The following is a 19,260-nucleotide window of genomic DNA, read 5'->3' as shown; positions in this document are numbered from 1 at the left end:
AAATTTAACAAAGGCTTATCCTTCCAATTGCTTTGCTGCATACAAGAGCAACGCTTGCTCTTGTAACAAAATGTCACCTGCTTTTCCACTACAAACCAAATGAGCTTTCCTGAGAAAATACTTGCCAACTGTTAAAAGACTACTGTTGGAGCTCAAGAGGACTGATAAAACACAGAGAAAGATGAACCACATTCTTCCTGAATTGATACTTCAAACAAAGCCTACTTGTGCCTTGAAATGCGGCACTAGAGCAATGCCCAGTTGTTTTTGTCAAGTTTCAGGCTGAGAGCCATGCAATCATTTTCTAAGAGCAGCATGCCTTTGTTGTTCATGGAAATGCTGCAAAGAAACCCAGGCGATTCAGCTGGTCTCTGCCTTAGTCAGCAGAGGAGTCTCAGCCCATTTCTCTTCAAGCCCACAGTGGAGAATGCCCAGCCTGGGACCAGACCAGGCAACTCTGCTTCTGTCAGGGAGTCGTCCCAAAGGAAAAACCTTACTCTTCATTGTGGCCTCAAATCTCACACCAAATAGCAACTCACTTTTGCTGTTTTGTTAAAAGCAGATTTTTAACAACTGTCATAGACCCTGAAAATTCCCTAGAATGGACAAGCTTAGGGTAGATTTTCTCCAGCCATACTGCATTGAACTTGTGCTGCTGCATTCTCCTTTTGCTTACTTTGTCTCATTTTTAATGTGATCACTCTGTCTCGACAAATGCCTGGATGCAGCACTTTCAGTGTAGTCTCATCTCTCAGGAAGACAAGGCATTAAAGTACATTCCAGTTGCGTCCTTTACCATGAAACCTTTGCAGCATGTGTTAGCATGGAAGACTGCATCATTCACTGACACGGCTTACCCCTCAGCCTGAATTACAACCAAGCACTGCAAAATGCTGCTCTAATTACGCTGTCTAGAATGGCTGATCCACTGTGCATTACAAAGGAAAGTCAGGTTACTGAATCCCCTCCTCATCAATCTCTGTTCATGGTTATTCTGATGATCAGATCAGAATTAAGTGAGACTGTTTATGAAAAACAGAACCTGGAAGATGGTCTCATCTAGGACATGACTGCTTACCCTTGGCAAGTCACAACCTCAAACATACTGGAGATGGAAGACTAGCAAGGCAAGCGTCAGCCGAAGCACATACCCCTTGTGTCAGAAAGCAAAGGGGAAGATGCAGCAGCCATCTATTCACTGCAAAGCATCCAAGGCATAGTTCTGTCTGAAAAGAGGTGGAAAACCTGTTATCGGAGAGCAAACATGGCACTGGAAGGTTAGTGCCAGCCAAGGCAGCCTAGTTTGCACCAACCACAGCAAGGTGGCAGAACAGCAGCTTTACCCCAGTGCACAGGTGTCTGTGTCCAAACAAGGCAGCGGTGATTCCCAACATCTGGACAATCCAGGTAGTCACCACATGCACGCGCTGGCCTTGCAATCCTGCCGAAGAGCTGACCAGAGCTCCACAGCAACCCTCATTTCTCTTCCACATACCAATCCTCAAAATAATGCCAAACTCCAACTTACCAGTTCCGGTGATGAAGCAGGGATATACTGTTTAGACCTCAGAAAACGCAACAACATGTAAGGAACAAAAAATTCTATTCCATACATCTTAAACTGTATTTCAAGTACAGTTCTGCAAACTCAAACCAGAAAATAAGATGAGGGGGATCTGGTCTCCAGGCCAGTGATCCAGAGCTAGAAAGCACTGTAATTAGAATCAGGACTGAGACTGAAGATCCTGGTTTGTTTGCAAAATTGATTAGCTAATGTCATTAGAAAGCAATAAAGAATAAGCAAGAGTAGAATCAGACTCTACAGCTACCTAAGCTAAGGACAGTTTAATAACTGTACTTAGGATATGTTTTAAAAGAAAAAAGAAATCACTTTATGGATTAGATTGCAGCCTGGGCAATACTCATACACCTCAGACTTGGCAAAATGGCTTGAGGAAGAGGGTTTCAACATAGTAAACACAGCTACTTCACAGCAAGATTTATTAATACATCCAAAAGAAAGAAAGAAAATCATTTTGTCACACTATATACAGATAATACATACAGTGTTTTATACACATATTACATCAGTTTTTACACAAGAAAAATATACATAAAAATGTAAACTTTTGTATACAAAAACCCTTAAACAAATTAAACAAGGACCAGATAACAAAAGGAGACCAATCTATTATCATTTCATTGATTTTTTTTTTCTTTTTTTTTTTTTTTAAATGGTAATACAGTACATTCATTGAGAAGTATGAGGAACATGAGAGCCAACCTTTCCTATTTAAAGGGAAAGTACAAACACGAGCTTCCCTACCCGCCCCTGGAATGCTGTCTGTGAGCCTCCAGAACTAGAAGCAGTAGTGTGAGCTGCTATCACTGCCAGGCACCCCGCAGGAAGGGACCCTTCTTCTTGGGCATCTTCATGCACCACACTCTCCAAAAGCGATACATCCACAGAAGGAATCTGGACTGGGCTTTTTGGGAGTATTAGCTTGTCTTCCAGCTAATACCACGAGACGGGATGCAGCAATGCAAGTTTGTATGTTCCCTTTAAGCAGTCATTAAGTGGATTTAGCTTTGCTGGAGTTAAGTTGTTTATTTTTCCCAATGTACAGTATGCTGAACACATGTCGGGGATAAGAGGGAAGAAGGAAGGGGTGTAAGAGACTGCTAATCCTTGCTACCATGCAGTTACTTCAAAATCAGGTACGTTTGCAAGCTACAATTCACTGGTTCAAAAGACACTGCCTCACCTTTGCTTTCCCACTGCAACTTGTTTTACTTTTTGAACTCTAGTGGCCAAACAACTGTACGAGGCTCTTTGTTACAAGGCTGTTTCTGATATCAAAGTGTGATCAAGCTACCTTTAAAATGACACCAAACACAAACTTCTCTTGAGACAGCCTTAAAAAGAGTGAGCATTCCCTCTAAGCACTTTGGATTGTCCACTTGCCACCTTCTCTTTCATTAAATCTGGGATATTTACCCTTAACTGCAAAAAGGATATTGGTTGAGATCCTGACATCTGTTTTGCAGAAAAACATTTTGAATTGGAAGGAAAAAACCCAACAAAACCCAAACCCACAACAATAAACCCAAACCCTAAAGCCTCAGGAATCAAATAAGAAGGGAACTACTTAATATATTGATGAAAAAACTGTTGCAGAAACTCACTGGAAACAAACAAACTATAGATTCCAACGAAGGCTTCTCACATTAAATAAGTTAAAGACTTGTTACAGACATCTTCAGTAAGAATATCCATCCTCCACAAAGTATGTTAAAATGTAACACAATAGCGATGCACTGGTACTTCTCCCAGAAAGGACAGAAGGACATGAAATCTCCTCGGTGATATCAGTATTACTAAACGTAGGAGGTGAACAATGATTTACGGAAGAAAAGTAATGAGGAAAAAAGCTCTGTAAAAGAAACCGTGAATCATTAATTATAATTGGACAAAAGGGGGATGGGGCAGAATGCAATTACAGAATGCCTCAGAAACCTCTGAAGGAAATAAATACATAGAAACTTTTCTTTCCACTTCTTCCTTATGTCCATATAAGCGATGGTGGGAGTAAGGGCTTGCCTGCTTGCTTTTTTTGTTTTGTTTTCTTTTTTCCTTTTTTTCCTTTCTTTTTTTTTGTTTAAATAACAACCCTTCTAGTAAAAATTCAGAAGACAATTCGATGGCTTTAGATAATTAATGGGAGTCTCCTTTATAAAATAAAACTTTGATAACACATTTCTCCATTTCTTCTATATAATGCAGCTTCAGTGAAAATGTGTTGTAAGGGAGAGCAATTTGCAAAGAGTGGGGGGAAAAAATTGCCAACCAAGGTTCATAACATATACACATGTATATGCAGGACATCTACACTCTATATACATATTTAATATACGTATGCATGAGTATATATCAGGAGAGAACCAACAGGTACGTTCTCCACGTACATAAACTGAAATAGCGTAATATACGTGGGTGTATAAATACGTATTATACACACACAGTACAGACATACCCATACACACGCCCCAACATATGTATCATAGAAATTGTCGCGTATGATTAAATGAAAGCTCAGATGGAACAGCACAGCAGTTACCTTTTTCTAATAGAAATGCAAGGAAGATAAAACTCCATGGCTGAACTGTGGCCAAGAAAAAATTGTGCCATATCCATACAGAAAACGCAGAATGCAGTACGACTCGATGACAGAACTGGAGCAGCATTCTCCATTGAAACTGAAGCCTAAGTTAGCCAGGAGTTTCAACAGTGGTTAAATGTGACTGAGCAGGTTCTGACAGCTGCTTTCTGCTAAAAGGATACAGAAGCTCCACTTAGCCAGAAAACAGAAAATAAAACACTTAAAACCACAATGCACTTACATAAGCAAGATCATTCAGTACACAACTGGATGCAAAGTGCTAGCACGTTAATGGTCAACTCTGCAGCTCATTTTAAAATCTGTTTGATGGTAAAATATAACAAGCTGTATTTCTCTCGATATGTTTGATGACAACCCCACTGCTCAGAACAGAGCACAGGGCTGCCTTGTGTTTACTGCCTGCACTACGGGAAACACAAAACCAAACTCCCTTTTTCTCCCTGGGGCTGAAAATTGAAGACAGTTTTTGGTGGGTTTATTTTTCTACTTTTGAGCATTTACCTCTAAAATACAATGCCAGGTTAACCTTTTAGTATGCTAGGAAGCTTTGCATCAGGTTCTAAGAAAAGTTTGTGTTCGTTTACAAATCACTGTCATACTCAAGCACAACTGAATAGCTGAGAAATTCTGCGTAAGTTCAAGCAAGTGCTTAGGGCCCAATTCAGCTTCCGCTACAGTCACCAAGAGAATTTCCCTAATGCATAAGCAGAGCTGGATTGGGCCATTAAACCTGATTGCTGATAGCAAAAGAAACAGTAGAGATGCAGGGACAAGGAGGAGCTGGAATGGACGCAATGGAGCAGAGAAGCAGAAGAGGTCGGCATTGCAAGAGGCCTCAATGAGTATTAATATAGAATAAATGAAAGCAGAAACGTACCAAGGCAACTCCACTGTGAGGGCTGAGGTAACACAGGTCAATGGTGACCAAGCTCATATCAGTCACTGATGTCATCCAAATCCCTCAGAAGAATTAAAACAACCTTGTTTGGCACAAGTGCTTACCTGTTACACGTATGTTACGTGGAGAGTCTCTCTCTTTAGCTCACACACTCGCTCATGTTACAACTAATGTACATGTGTGTGATACAACGTATACCCCGTCTATACATCTGTATTCATGTATATATAGATTAAGATTGATTGCATTCATACGTATTTATTGTACATCATGAGGGCAAGTCCACATTCCGCAAAGTGCTACCAACATCTCATATACAGATATATCTCTCTGTACAGGTATACACAAATATGGATATATTCTTTACCATAAAGGCATAAAAGATTTATGCTCGTAACTCCCATTACCATCACATAAGCAGAAGGAAAGGCCTCTGACAACTTCCACCTCCCTGCCCTTTCACTTGTATGTGTATGTGCCAGAAACGAACTGTGGGGAAGAGGAAAGGGGGAGGGATGCCTGGGGGGTGTTGACAGGGAGGGGGATATTAAAAAAAATATAATTGAAAACTATGATTTGATTTGCAACTGCTTAAAAAATGCCTTCAAAAAATTCAAGTGTCTGTGCAATACTGGAAGCTCTGTTTTTCTAAACAGATTTCTAAAGTCACCAGGATCATCATCATTAAAAGTGATACTGTATGAATAAATAACAATTAGGTTGCTTTCTCCAGCCTAACAGAACAGGATGAAGAATAAGCCAATCTGTAAGAATGTTTCTGACTTCTCACAATTGCAAGTGAGAACTCTCCATAACGAAATCTTCCATCTCCAATTACAGGGGGGAGGGAGGGGAGGGAAAAGTTAAATGGCCATAATTAAATTCAGAATTTCACAGCGCAAGTGAAACTCCCTGGACTGAAAATGTATTTTGTTCTGCAATGCCACAACAGCAATTCTGGGGCAAAATTAATATACACAAAAACCCTCGTGAAAGAAAATAATCTACTTTGAAGACAAGATCCTGTTACAGAACACAAACAGTGCCCCTTACAACCTAATCTGAAAACACAAGTACACTGATTGACAACATTTTCCAAGTCAGACCACAGGAGATTCGGGTATTAATTTGCAAAGATACAGCAATTCCCATGCCTCCCCATCCATCAAATGCAAACCTTCCCATTTCAATTTCTCCTGAAAAACATCACTCACTTCTCCCATCTCTCCTCCTCCCCCATTAGTTTTATTTCAAGGCTGTCTTTGGGAGCTTGGTATTTTCATGGCATTTTAAATAGGGCTCAATGCAAGTCATTTAAAAAACAGTAAAATTGACATGATATCAGAGTTAGCCTTATAACAGAAGATTATGTAGTAGAGAGTTTCAGTTATTTATACAACAGTGAGGACGTAACAACCCCCTACTAAATAATCACATTTCTACAATACATTCCATCACCTCTTGACTACTTTTCTCTTTACAAAACTATGACCTACATACAATATACACATTCGTATCGCACATACATCCCCCCCAATGCATATTTTTTGTGTGTATATATAATACATACATGCACACAAGCAGTCTAATTCTATTTATAAGTCACAGTGGGAATTCCTTTGTGAGGAAAGGAAGGGAAAAATTCCTGAATAAGACACTGTAGATTCCTAATGTTCTGACTTTTCAAATTCCAACTCACAGAGCTAACTGGAAATAAATACATGAAAAAAAAAAACAAAAAGAAAGAAAGAAAAGGTCTTACAAACTTGGTTCACAACTTCCAGCTACAGTAGTTGGATTTCTTTAATTTGATCTATTTACCCTGTAACTAAATTTCTAATCATAGGTACAAACCACAGATAAATTATTGCAGAATGTAACACTCAATTTAAAAAGAGTTATAGGAACAGTAATATAAGGGTTAAAAAGAGTTCTATGCTTGTTGATACAGGATACCATTTTATTTTATTTATATATATATATCTATATATAGATATAGATATCTGCAAGGTAGCAAAGAATAGCTGTACACCTTGACACGGCAAAGATCCAGTGTAAAAAGGTGCTTCACTAGTTTGTTTTTCCAAAAAAGCTTGTATATAATTTTATAGCTATTAAAAACACATATGCAACATAATTCATTACACTCAATACAGCTTTAGTATAAAACTTATAATTTATGAGGTGATGTTAATAGCATAAATTAATATACCATTTCTCTTAAAATCTACAATAAGTATTCTGAAAGCTCATTGGGGAAAGGTATCTTTAAATAAAAAGTTTAAAGCTGAGCGTGATGAAAAAGATTCTGTATGTTGAACTTGAGATGAGAGCCCCGAGAAGAGAAAGAGTCCCTAAGCCAGACACTGTGGACTATAAAACTGAACGAAGATTTCTCCTTCTTGCGCTCTCACTTAGGTGACGCTCTACCTTAAATTATTATTTACTTTTAAAACTATTCACTTTTTTTTTCTTTTTCCTTTTTTTTTTTTTTTTGTTGTTTTGTTTTGTTTTTTGTTAACTGCCCTTATTTCTACAAGGAATCCCTGAGACATACCCAAAACTGTACAGTGAAGGTCATCACTGTTCAGAGAAACTGGTTCAACCCCTTCTGGTAGGATGTAGCTATTTTGCATGAGAATCGAACTGTCCATCACTTTAGAATGAATCTATTTGCACGGGAACCAACCACACCGTTTAAGACGCAGGTTAGAGAGTCATTTCAGGGTAAAACAGTCCACTCCAAGGCAGAAGCCAATGCCATCGCAGTTAGCTACATCAGAGCAATCTGCACCAAAGTTAAAGTTTTCCAGAGGATATCTGGGAATGTTACCTATCCAGAGTTCACCCCTGTGGGCACCGGCTGATGACGACAGAAAGCAGGTAAAACATTAGCATTACTTGACCAAGGTCAACACATGTATGTGGTCGGTACACAGGTACTCTGGGCATCTCACTGCGTGTGTGTTTGGGGGACTAGCAGGGAAAAGGAGTAGGAAAATTCATTTTTCTGTATCAGGTAAGTACAGTTTTAAGGTCAAAAGCACAAGTTTCCTCCTGTTCACTTCCAAACCGAATTCTGTGAGCCAGAGTAGACTGAAAAATGCCAACACTTACTTTAAGGAGACAGAAAGTCTTCTCCAACTCTTGCAATCAATCTACGGCCAAGCCCACTTTCTCCTTTCATGCTTCCATTATGTTGCCTTACTCCACAGTAGACAGAGAATGAGTATGTGAAAGCAAAATACAACAGGGGAAAGCAAAGAACCCAACAACCAGCAGAAGTAGCAGAACAGCAAGGAAAAAGCTCCAAAACCAGTCACTAATGTGGTAGGTTTTTTTCCTTTTTAAAAAAGGGCTGAAAATATGAGTGAGAAAATTGTCAAAAGACATGTCTTGCATAACTCATTCTCCTCCACCAAACTCTTCTTTCCCAACAACAGTGCTTTTGTCTAGTTTTAAAGACAAAAGCAAAACTTCACCTGATAGAGCTAAAGGCCTCTCATGACCAAGCCTCTTCTCCTAAAGTCTAAGTTTTGTAAACAGAAATGCAGATTTTTCCACCAAGTCTCCTTACTTTTATTTGGGTTTGTCCATATTGGGAATAACAACTTATGGTTTTCCTCATGACTTTCTACTGATGCACTTCTATTGTGAGAAGGTAAACTCTTGTTAAAAATACCTGCACATTCACTCTGGTGCAGACTCATGTGCACTCCCATAAACAATGTTGTACCCACAGCATCTAGTTTATGGCATATTAGCGTGCTGTGAAGCATCATCTTACTCATTGATTTGAGAAATACTCTGATCTATTGCACTGTCTTTCTAGCATCTGAAATGTATGTTATGAAACGCAGGAATCTCTCCTTTTCATTTTACAGCTGTATTTGGTCAGGACCACAGAAGACTTACCAGCTGGCATTACTTACACTGGAGAACTATCTCAGAATGGGAGAATAAAAGAACGAAGAAGAATATAGAGGCAAAGGAAACAAAGGAGGTACAAGAATCCCACAACACTCCATCATTAAATGTGGCCCAGAAGATCAGAAAGACCTGAAGATCTGGGCAGCACACTAGCCCAAAACTATTCCTTCAGTTAATATTGCCACCAACACTGGACCTTGCAACAGGCCTGCACTGAGAAGCCTTCACAGGAAATGGCAAAAATACAAAAGCAAAACTAAACATCCTACCAGGGAAGCTGCCCAGACACCCACACCATTACCTCACTGCAGAAGGTCACTGCAGGTAAGCTCTCTACTGTTTGTCTGCTGAAAGCATCTCCTGCCACCAAACGTACGAACTAGAAGTCCTGAAAGATTCAACTGCAGGTAGCTGGCTCTTCTAAGAATTCTCACCTCCCTGCACCAAGGCTCATACTGTTGGAGAATTCACCAGCTCAATGCAGCACAAAGACAGTGAGAAATACCCCTGGAGCCCTGATGATGCCTACAAGGAAACACAGCAGTCAAGGTGCTGCAGGAGCTCAGGTAGGAGCTGGAGTTCAGAGGCAGACTAACAACACATGTACACAACCATCAGCGCCATGTTCTCAGCGAAGACATCTGTCCACTGCTGATTATTCTCCTCCATGAGACTTCTTCCCTGGCAAGCAGATTCAAGCCCAGACTGTACTTTGATGTGGTCACAGTCACACTTCAAACTGAATTTGGCAACTGGCTTGCAAATTCAATCCTAGGCCCTTTGCCCCAGCCATGCCCCTGAAGCCAGTAGCAGTACACTGTGCCTAACAACTCACAACAAAACTTCCCATTATTCAATACCCATCTCCTGCTAGGAAGACAAAAAAAAAAAAAAAAAAAAAAGCCACTTTGCTTGGCTTCTTTGCTATTATGGATGACTCTCCTCTGATTTTTTTTTCCTTGCATTTGTACCCTAATACCATCTCTTGAGTTTTGCCTAGCAAGTGATAAGCTTCTCGGGATTTTCCAATGCCTTCCAAGTGAGTACTGCAAATCCTCATTTCATTAACCCGCTGAATGAAGTGGGCAATCTAGCTGTTGCCATCTTCTCCACAGTGCCCGAGGCAGATCTACAACTGTGCTACCTCTCAGCATTATCAATTTAAAGCTTTATGCCAACCATAGAGAGAAGAATGCTACTAACAAGAAGGGAATTAAGCATAAACATGGAGGAATTGGAAGGCAGGAGGAGACAAAATAATGCATCTTTTCCATGTTCTTGCATCAGACATACATCTTCTTGTATCATACTAACTACGAGGCTAAAGAACAAATCAACTTTGAGGTATCTAAGCACATACGGCTCCCCTCAAAGTTGGCATACAGTCTTCCTAAGTGAAAGGAAACATTAAAGTGTGTCTTACACAATGCCTTAAACACCAGGAGAGCATGAGGCTGCTCCTGTACATTGTCAAAGTTCATCCCGTGTTAAGTACTTTTGTACAAAGACTAATGGAGGTGCTATTATTACAAAAAATGATGTTCCTGGTATTTTATTTTAAGTCTATTTTATTTTTTTTCAGCTCTTTAATACTCAAATCTTATGTAAAGAAATTAACTTTTAGGTTCAACTACCTTTATTCCATTTGTTAATACATAAAGGGCACGACAGGCATTGACCATCTCAAATCAATGGACTGAAATTGCTACGCTGGCTCTTTGGTGAAAGGGTGATTAGAGTGCTAATTGCTATGCAAGATGATACTCCAAAACCTTTGCGAGAGAGCATGGATTCTACTCGGGAACCACATAAATAATGGCCTCATGGACCACCTTAACCAGAGCTGCAGTATTTCCTAGAGGAAGAGGTGTGAAACTGGCTGCACACACATCTTAGACTGGATCTCTCACATCCAACAATAAGACACTGATTCACTGAAGTCAACAGGCTGTGTGAGTGCAGAAGCCTACCTGGAATGATCCACCATGTAAAGCTAAGATCAAGACCCGTAACTGCTTAGAAGGCTGTAACCATGAAATCAGCGGCAGTGAAAAAACAGGAGGTGAACCAGGAAAAGGCAAAAGTGGTGGCCCATTTCAGAGCTCTGTGTCAGACAGGACAGAAGGATTCCTATTTCAAATGTATACAAACCAAAGTCTATTTTTAAAAGTGCAGCTTTATTGCAAACTTAGTTTGCTCATTGAAAAACGTTACGTAGTCACTTTCCAAGGAAGAGTCATCAAGGATTATACAAAAATTGAAGTCTAAGTTGGGGAAGAGAGTTGCTATCCTAGGCTGCCTTAAAGGACTGCAGGTAGGTACATAACGACCATTGATTTCAAATGGGAATTATGGACCTGTAGAGCTTTTCCTGATTTTGAAATTCCCTGTCTAAATCAATGCCCAGATTAGGAGCTGGGTTCTGCTCCGTGTTAGACCAGTACAACCTCACAATGACCTTAGACCAAAGAGCTCCTCCATAACGTATACCAAAGCGATCAAGCAGAACTTGACTCTGTTCCTCTGCTCCCTTCCCCTCACCCCCTGCATTTGCTAAGAAAGAGAAATGTAATGCGGGGCAAACACACCCTGCACTAACTGCAGCTTCTTTAAAGTTTGGGCACAAGAATGATATCAAGACCAAAGTCCTGAAACCAGTTTACAGAAATTAACATCCTCTAAAATGACACAAATACAGAGGCAGATTAAAGAATTAACCATTTGGTATACTGATTCTCCACTCTTTTTCAGCCAGTCATCCAAACACATTAAAGAAGGTATACGCACACAACAAAATTAATTTGCAAATCAAACAATTGTCTCCTCAACAAAGTATGGGGAACATAATACAAACATAAATAAATGCCTTGTCAGATTTGCCTCATTTCACAATACCACTGGGCATTCCTCAATCAGCAGGACAATCACAAGCAGGATTTCATAGGCTTCAACTTTTTACATGATTTAAAAACATTTAAATGTTACAAACATATTTAAATCACCACTTAAAATATTCGGCTTATATTATTAAGATCTATTTTACCAAGTATGAAATAAGGACTTCATAACAACAGAAGCATGAAAATCATTTTTGTTTCCTCCACCCACATAACACTTGCAATTTCAGAAACGAACATATGCATCATCCGTACTCCTTTGTATTTAAGGAGGAAAAAACTTTCAAGAAAAGAGAGATAGAATGATTGCTATGATAGTAAGAAGACACAAGACCTATCCCATCTAAATTCTGTTCCTTAGCAAGACGGAAGGAGAGGTTTGGGTCAGAGATTCTGGTGTGGGCCTGACTGCTAACAAAATGAATTTCTTCTATGGCAACTTAACTTTGTTCAATGATCCCTTGCTCAAATGATTTATTAGGCCTCTCTGTTACATGTGCTTGGTATCTCTTAATTTCCTGAATTAGACTTAGAATACATGCAGGTAGGATGTTTTACTGTAAGGTAGAATGAAGTATGTCAGTAAGAGACTGAAATGTGGGATTTTCCATTCTCTCTCATCTGCATCTCAGAAACAAAGAAGAGTAGAGACTTGTTACATTAAGTAGGAGCTACTTTTACAGTTAAAGTCAGAGTAGAGTAGCAAGTTTGAGCCCTATAAAGTCACAAGCAAGTGTCTTTTTTCCCCTTCCTGATAAAGAGATGCAATTAAACACACCTAAGAATTTCCGCTGCTGTTACCTCTTGGATTAACAACCATAAAATAAAATAAAAATCTAAAAGCTAGTGGACTCCTTTCTTTGAGAACTGAAATTACTACCAGAGTCTGAATATTACCTTTAGCAGGTGGGCAGTAAAGGCAAAACTGTGCTGCAGACAGAAGGGGTTCTTATCTATTTTGCTTTAGTAATTTCTCTTTTGGTCAGCCATGACTGCTGATAGGTACTTGCTAGTTCCTTACATACATTCAGCTTCCCATAGAGAGCATCAAATCCTACAAGCGTTGAAAAAATTATATGGCTCCCAGTGGGAGGAAAACTATCCAAAAAAGTTTCAGTAGCTAGATATAACTTGAGAAATGCATCCATTTGAAACTTACCAAAGGGTCTGACCTCGACTTGTGTGGATGGGCAGAATACCAACCAAATTCTTCCTGTTTCAGCTGGGAAATACCTGTCAGCCTGTCAGGCAAGGAGTTCTTGGACAAAGCCACACTTGAAAAGGCAAATTATCAATGCTACAAGGCCACAGTAATTCAGCAAAAGAGGGAATTTCTGCACAGGTATCTTCACTCATCTTCACTCATTATCTATTTCAATCCTTCTGGTTTAATTTCTTTTTTCTCCCCACCCTGGGCTAACTTTGTATCAGCCTTCAGATTTCTGGTCACCCAGTCCCTGGGCTCCCCTTGCTGCCCAATGAATTAAAAATCATCACAATAAAACAAAACAAAAAAACCAAAACGAAACAAAAAACCCCACAAAACAACAAAATACCAGCATGCAAGAACAGTGCCCAGTTCTGGAAGGGACAACTCCCGCTTCTTCACCAAAGGCAGAAAAGGAACTGCTGCTCCCTGCACCCCAAACACACACACGCACACAGAGGAGGTCAAGAGACTATTTTAAGAAAATGCCAAACTCATCTTGAACCATGACCTTGATTTAGGACTTCTGTGCAGCATTCTCAAATCAATGCGTGCAGCCAAGTTTTCCATGCCAGATGCTACCTTTGGAAAAGGGTAAATTAAAAGCAAACAAAAAAAAGAAACTTCTGCCCACTGGAAAACTTTCTACCAGATGCTAAAGGGATGGCAAGCACTGATCCAAACCCTAGGGAACAGTAACATGCATCAGTAATCTGAGGTATCTTTCTATTTCTAGGTCTTACTGTTAAGATCAATTGCATCCAGTAACTGTGCTGTATCCTTAAGGAATTTTTGGGAACGGTGAACCTGCCTGCAAGAAATGAGCACCGGTGCGTAACAAGCACATGTGAACGCTACAGCAAGGTTCACAGAGGGCTAACCCTGGTCAGTACTGAAGCAGGGGTTTTCTTCTCAACCCCCTCTTAAAAAACAAAAAGGAAGGGAGGACAGAAAAAAATAAAGAAAAAGGAAAAAAAGGAAAGGTAGAAAACACAGGTCCCCCATCTACCTGCACAGAGCCAGGCAGACAAGCTCAGTTGGAGGTGGTGAAGGGCGCAGATGCGTTATTGGTACTGGTAGCGGTGGCACCGGTCACTGCGAAGCCCGTGGGAGGAGCTATGGAGCTGTGGCTGGGCTGCAGGTCCTTGGGGATGCCACTGTGGGAGCTCAGCTGGTGCCCAAAGGCTGCGCTGAACTGAGGGAGCTGTTGTTTAGGGGAGGTGGAGGCCATGAGTTCAGCGGAGGCAGGACCCATGCCACTAAAACTGGTCTGCGGTAACCCCGGGAGCACACTGGAGCTGTTGGGGGTCACAGTGGCGAAGGCAGGCTGTGTGGTCTCTGAGTGCGAGGTGGTAGGTGGTGTGGACAGGGAAGTGGACAGGAGGTGTCCATCTGCACCAAGAAGGTTGCTAAACGGAGAGGGGTCCCCAAGATTGACAGGAAGATTTCCCCAGTGAGTTCTGGGGTTGACCACCCCGCTAAGTGGCACATCCAGCTGAGTTGGGAGCAAGTGCTGTGCCATCATGGGCATCTCTGCTGAGAAGGTAGCTGCCAGGTTATCACCAGAAAAGGATGTGGTGTGAGGGGATGTGATATGGTCACTGTAGGGAGACGGCACATGCTCACTATCATAATGGCTTCCATGGGGTGAGGAGTGTGAATGGTCACTGCTGTATTGCTGTCGTGAGGTGATCAGGTCATCTGCCTTGCTCAGCAGCTGGGCAGGGTGGGGCCTCTGGGAGGCATGGCTGCCATCATGAAGTCCATGAAACTGTCCTGGGAAGGCTCTCTCCCCAAGGCCACTCTGGCTTATCAGAGTGGCAGAAGTAAGGCCAACGTTGGCTGGGGCTGAGAATTGCCCCTGGATCTGCCCTGCCAGGGGCGTAGGTGGGTTGGACAAGGTAGCAGAACGGAGCAAGTTCTCATCCAGCTCCAGACCGGAGAAATTATCATGTACTATACGCCCATTCAACAGCTCCCCCAGATCCGTGTTAACCTCTCGACTCAAGGACTGCATTCCTGGAGCTCCAGCACCTGTAGAGAACACCCCTATCCCTCTATCTGACAGCTCCTGAACTGGCACACCATCTGTCTGTGTAAGTACTCCAATGGTACTCAGGCACTCAAGAGAAGTCACAGCCTGTAGGGCCCGTTCCAGTTCCTCAGCCTCTTCTGTGGTTGGAAGGAGATCTCCATTTTTACCTGCAGGAACAAGGACACACAGGTTAGCACACTCCTCTCAGGTGAGCCCAGCACTGGCACTCTGAGGCTGCAGATGTACAGACAGTTCAGTACAGAGCAGCAGAGTATGATAACCTTCCAGAATGGCTTGCTGTACACAGAAAATTTCATTCACCTGTGTTAACTAGATAAGCAAAGTAAAAAATGAGAAATTACACCTTCCTCTTCAACGGAACTCCCTCTCTCCACCCTCCTCTTCCACTGCAATACAAGATACCTCCCCAGCTTACTAGACCTAACGTAAAAGCACTCGAATGAGATTTTCTTCAATGCTGCAATAACACATAGTCCACAAACTCCCTCCTACTTACCACATTACAGCCTGGACCTGAAAGTCACACAGTCAGTATAATTTCGGTTAATTTCAACTCAAACAGTCTGATGTCACCTCATATCAGAAAATGACCAAAGAAATCACATACCCCAATGCTGGGTTGTTCTAATTTCTTTGTTGTGTGTGATAGATACTAAGCCTTAGAATCCAGAAATTCAAGTACAGTTCTGATCAAAAGCTAGTTTCAAAAATGTATTTAAAGATTTTATTCTCACTCTCTTCTCCTTTTATCAAAGGCCAACATTGACTGTGATTCCAGCCCCACTCGATGGCAGAAAGATGTCATTACGGAGAATACTCTTGATTAAACTGCAACACTGACAGGCAGTAAAAATGTAAAATGAATTATTAAAATCCTAAACCAATTACAATTTTCAGAGCAGTAGTTCTAAGAGCAAGCAAGAACTATACACACCAGCCTTCTTAATGTTGGTTTCCCTTCAGAGCTCAAAAACAATAAAGCAAATGCACACTTCCTTGTCTAGAATTTATTACCTCTGTAGGAAAGCAAGCAGCCCCTCAAAATGTGCTTTAGAAACACTCCCTTTTTCAGTTCACTGACTGCGTTCATGTTAACATAAAACAAAATAAAACAGTACCCTCAAAGAAATCAAAATCTTGCAAGTCATCGGGCAGCCGTGGCAGGACATCAGAGAAGTCCTCCTGATTCAATTCCAAGTCATGTGGAATGTCTGTGATTTCATTGGCGATGTCATCAGGCAGCTCATCGGCACTCAGCTCTGGCGTTGAGGGGCTCCTAGACAGAAAGTACCATTAGTCCCCAGTGTTCAATTCTGATTCCTCCAAACAACTACCACAAATGCATATCCATCTGTAATGGGTGCTTCCTCACACCTTTTGTTTTGTTTTCCCCTTTTTCTAGGAAAAGAAATCATTTTAGGAGGTTTCTTTAGGAAGCTTGTTAGCCTATTGATTACATAGGTAAAATGCAGCATCAGGAGCAAGACATTTTATTCAACAAACCAAATAATTACTCAAATGTAAAACACTGACAACATTGAAGGCAGCAATGGGAAACTGGAGTAGGGCTACCACTGACCGTATGTGGGGCATCTCTACTGGCAGTGAGACACTGGCAGGCATGGTGAGGTTCCCTTGGGGCACTGCAGGAGGAATGGGTTTCTGGGGCCGGCGTGGGCCTCGCCTTCTCTTCTTCTTGTGTTTTTTGGTAAGCGCAGGTGGCTTCGTTTTTTTCCTGGGTTTCCTCTGCTGCTGGTGCTGAACTTTACGGGAGCTGTCCCCTCTCAAGAAATTGTCCTTTGGGAATAAGACAGTAACAGTGGGAACATGTCCAGACCATGTATTACTTTCCTTTCTTTTTCCCCCAGTCATTCCACAGACATTCACATGTAACCCAAGAGAGACTGCTAGCTTATACCCAGGCACGATTACAAATATTAAGCTGTTTCCTTTCTCATCGATCCCAATGGCAAAAATCATAGATCATATTATGAGGTATGCTAAATAGGAGATCATGCAGTGTTGCTGTAAATATAATCATAGCAAACCCTAACTAAAATAATTGCAAAACTGTAACCTTTGGCAGCATTCCTGTAAGTACTGAAGACAGAACACTGTTGTGAAGTAGAGATAATGGGAAGAGTGTGAGGCAGCTGAAGCCAACATCCTCAATTGCCCACTGCCATAAAAGAGTAGGACAGCACTGAAGAAACAGAATTAATGCTGTATGACTAGGGCAAGGATGTGGGTAAACAACTAAGGCTTCATTGTTCTTGAACAGCAATCACTGACCAATTAGAAAAATAAATCAACCATCATCAGTCTTCAGGAGTTTTATGCCTAATGCCTTGAAAGAGGGGCTACACAAAAGTGGGTCTGTGAATTATTCTAAAAGCTTTTTCTGGAAGATGGGAGGCATAAAAGCAGAGCAAAGAACATTATCTTAATTTCCATATTCTCTCAACTTGTAGTAGGCCACTCTTTTTCCTCTGGGATCCACAGATCCCTGAAGGAGGTTAAAGATAAATTCTAATAGTCACCAACAGGTAAATAAAGTAGCAAAAACATTATTTGTATGCCTGTAACTGCTATCTACACTTCCTCTAGAAAATATTTTGGGCCGCATGTACTGAGACTGCTTCAGAAGCAGCGTTCTTACTCACACCGCACTCATACTATATTCAGATCCAATGGTCAGGAGTGAGCCCAAATAAAATAACCACAGGATCTCTCACAATGATTTCCTATTTCTCGATTCAAGAGATGAATCAGATTTCTTCCAGTGAAGGATATTCTCATGCACGTTTTACTATATCCTCAAAAGTATGTAAAAAATTTGCACAACATACTTTATACTAAATGGGAATGTTTGGCATGTTGTACCCTCTTAGGAGAAATAAAAGGAAACAAGCTCTTAAGTTGATAAACTTCCTAGTTGTCAAGCAAGAGTTCATAGAAAGACTGGGGTTAAAACTCCTGATCATCCCAATATACAAATATATACATTACAGTTTTGGCTTGTACTTACCATTTTTTTGGCATGTTCTTCGCACAGAGGTGTCTGATGTGTAATGTCAAAAACTGGCACAGAGCACTGCTGACCATCCGCAAACTTGGCTGTGCAACTTGAGAAGAGCTGCTGAGAACGGTTCAATAAGATATCTGTACATTTCTGAATCAGGAATAACACAGAAGGCAACGATGGAGGAATGCCCTTTGATTTATCAATCTGATGAAGATCAGAGCCTTCAACTCTACCTGTCCATAGATGCTATTTTTAATGAGTACCTTAACTTTGTTATGCAAGTTCAAAGCTAGGTAAAGCTCAAATCCAACTTTTAAAGTGAAAAACTGCATAAATGCAGAATCTCTAATGATTTTATTATATATTGAGATAGTTTTACAGAAGCAGTCATTTCACTAATGAGTTCTTAGCAAAAAGAAGCCTTTTCCTGGAGTTTTAATCAATACATCAATAGAAGCAGTTGGAACAGTGTAGTCAACAGGACTATTTCCTTACAGACTAATGACAATCCATACTGAAACATTAAAGAAAGAGTATTTCTTAATTCATTCTTTTACGGTACATTTTTGGCATTTATCTTTAGAGCACAGACAAAGAAGTTTCAAGATCCTTCCTGCTCCTCTGAAAAAAAGATGTGCAATCAGACAGAAAGGTCAAGTAAATCCAAACGTAAGCTTGCTGAGATTGCCTTCAGAAAAATCCCTTGCAGGAGTGAAAATGTTTCCAGACTTACAGCAAATCAAACAGATATTTCATTGTGTTTTTTCAAACAACATTAGAAGCATTCCTTCCATCTTGAATAGCTCTCACACCTCAACATCACTTTGTATGTTCATAAAACGTTAAAATGCAAAAGAAAACACAAAGAAAACGAAAAACCTTCAGAACAGTCCAGCTGTCAGACTTGTACTGATGGGTCAGAACCAAGAGCCTGTTCATTCTAGGAGAAACAGTTTCCATTGAGAAGCAAGTGCAGAGGGGAAAAAATATGGGTAAAATCACTAGTCCTGACTTCTCTGCTTTATGCACACCAACAACCAAGACCATAAACAAGAACAAAAAACCC

The 19,260-nt window shown here is 40.8% G+C and overlaps 1 protein-coding gene across 1 annotated transcript in view; it reads right to left on the bottom strand.

Moving 5' to 3' along the window:
• Positions 1–1,987: 1,987 nt before the first annotated feature.
• Positions 1,988–19,260, bottom strand: part of INO80D (INO80 complex subunit D) — a 45,945-nt gene continuing 28,672 nt past the window's right edge. Inside the window, exons 9-13 of the mRNA XM_065670123.1 lie at positions 18,198–18,331; positions 16,749–16,966; positions 16,288–16,445; positions 14,123–15,315; positions 1,988–3,434 (exon numbers count right to left, since the gene is read on the bottom strand). Coding sequence (XP_065526195.1) covers positions 14,147–15,315; positions 16,288–16,445; positions 16,749–16,966; positions 18,198–18,331 — 1,679 coding nt within the window. The 3' untranslated portion in view covers positions 1,988–3,434; positions 14,123–14,146. The remainder of the gene's footprint in view (positions 3,435–14,122; positions 15,316–16,287; positions 16,446–16,748; positions 16,967–18,197; positions 18,332–19,260) is intronic.

Source organism: Lathamus discolor, chromosome 3 (assembly GCF_037157495.1).
Source record: "Lathamus discolor isolate bLatDis1 chromosome 3, bLatDis1.hap1, whole genome shotgun sequence".
Taxonomy (NCBI): Eukaryota; Metazoa; Chordata; class Aves; order Psittaciformes; family Psittacidae; genus Lathamus; species Lathamus discolor.
Note: the sequence above shows the minus strand (reverse complement) of the source record. Positions and strands in the feature narration are given on the sequence as shown.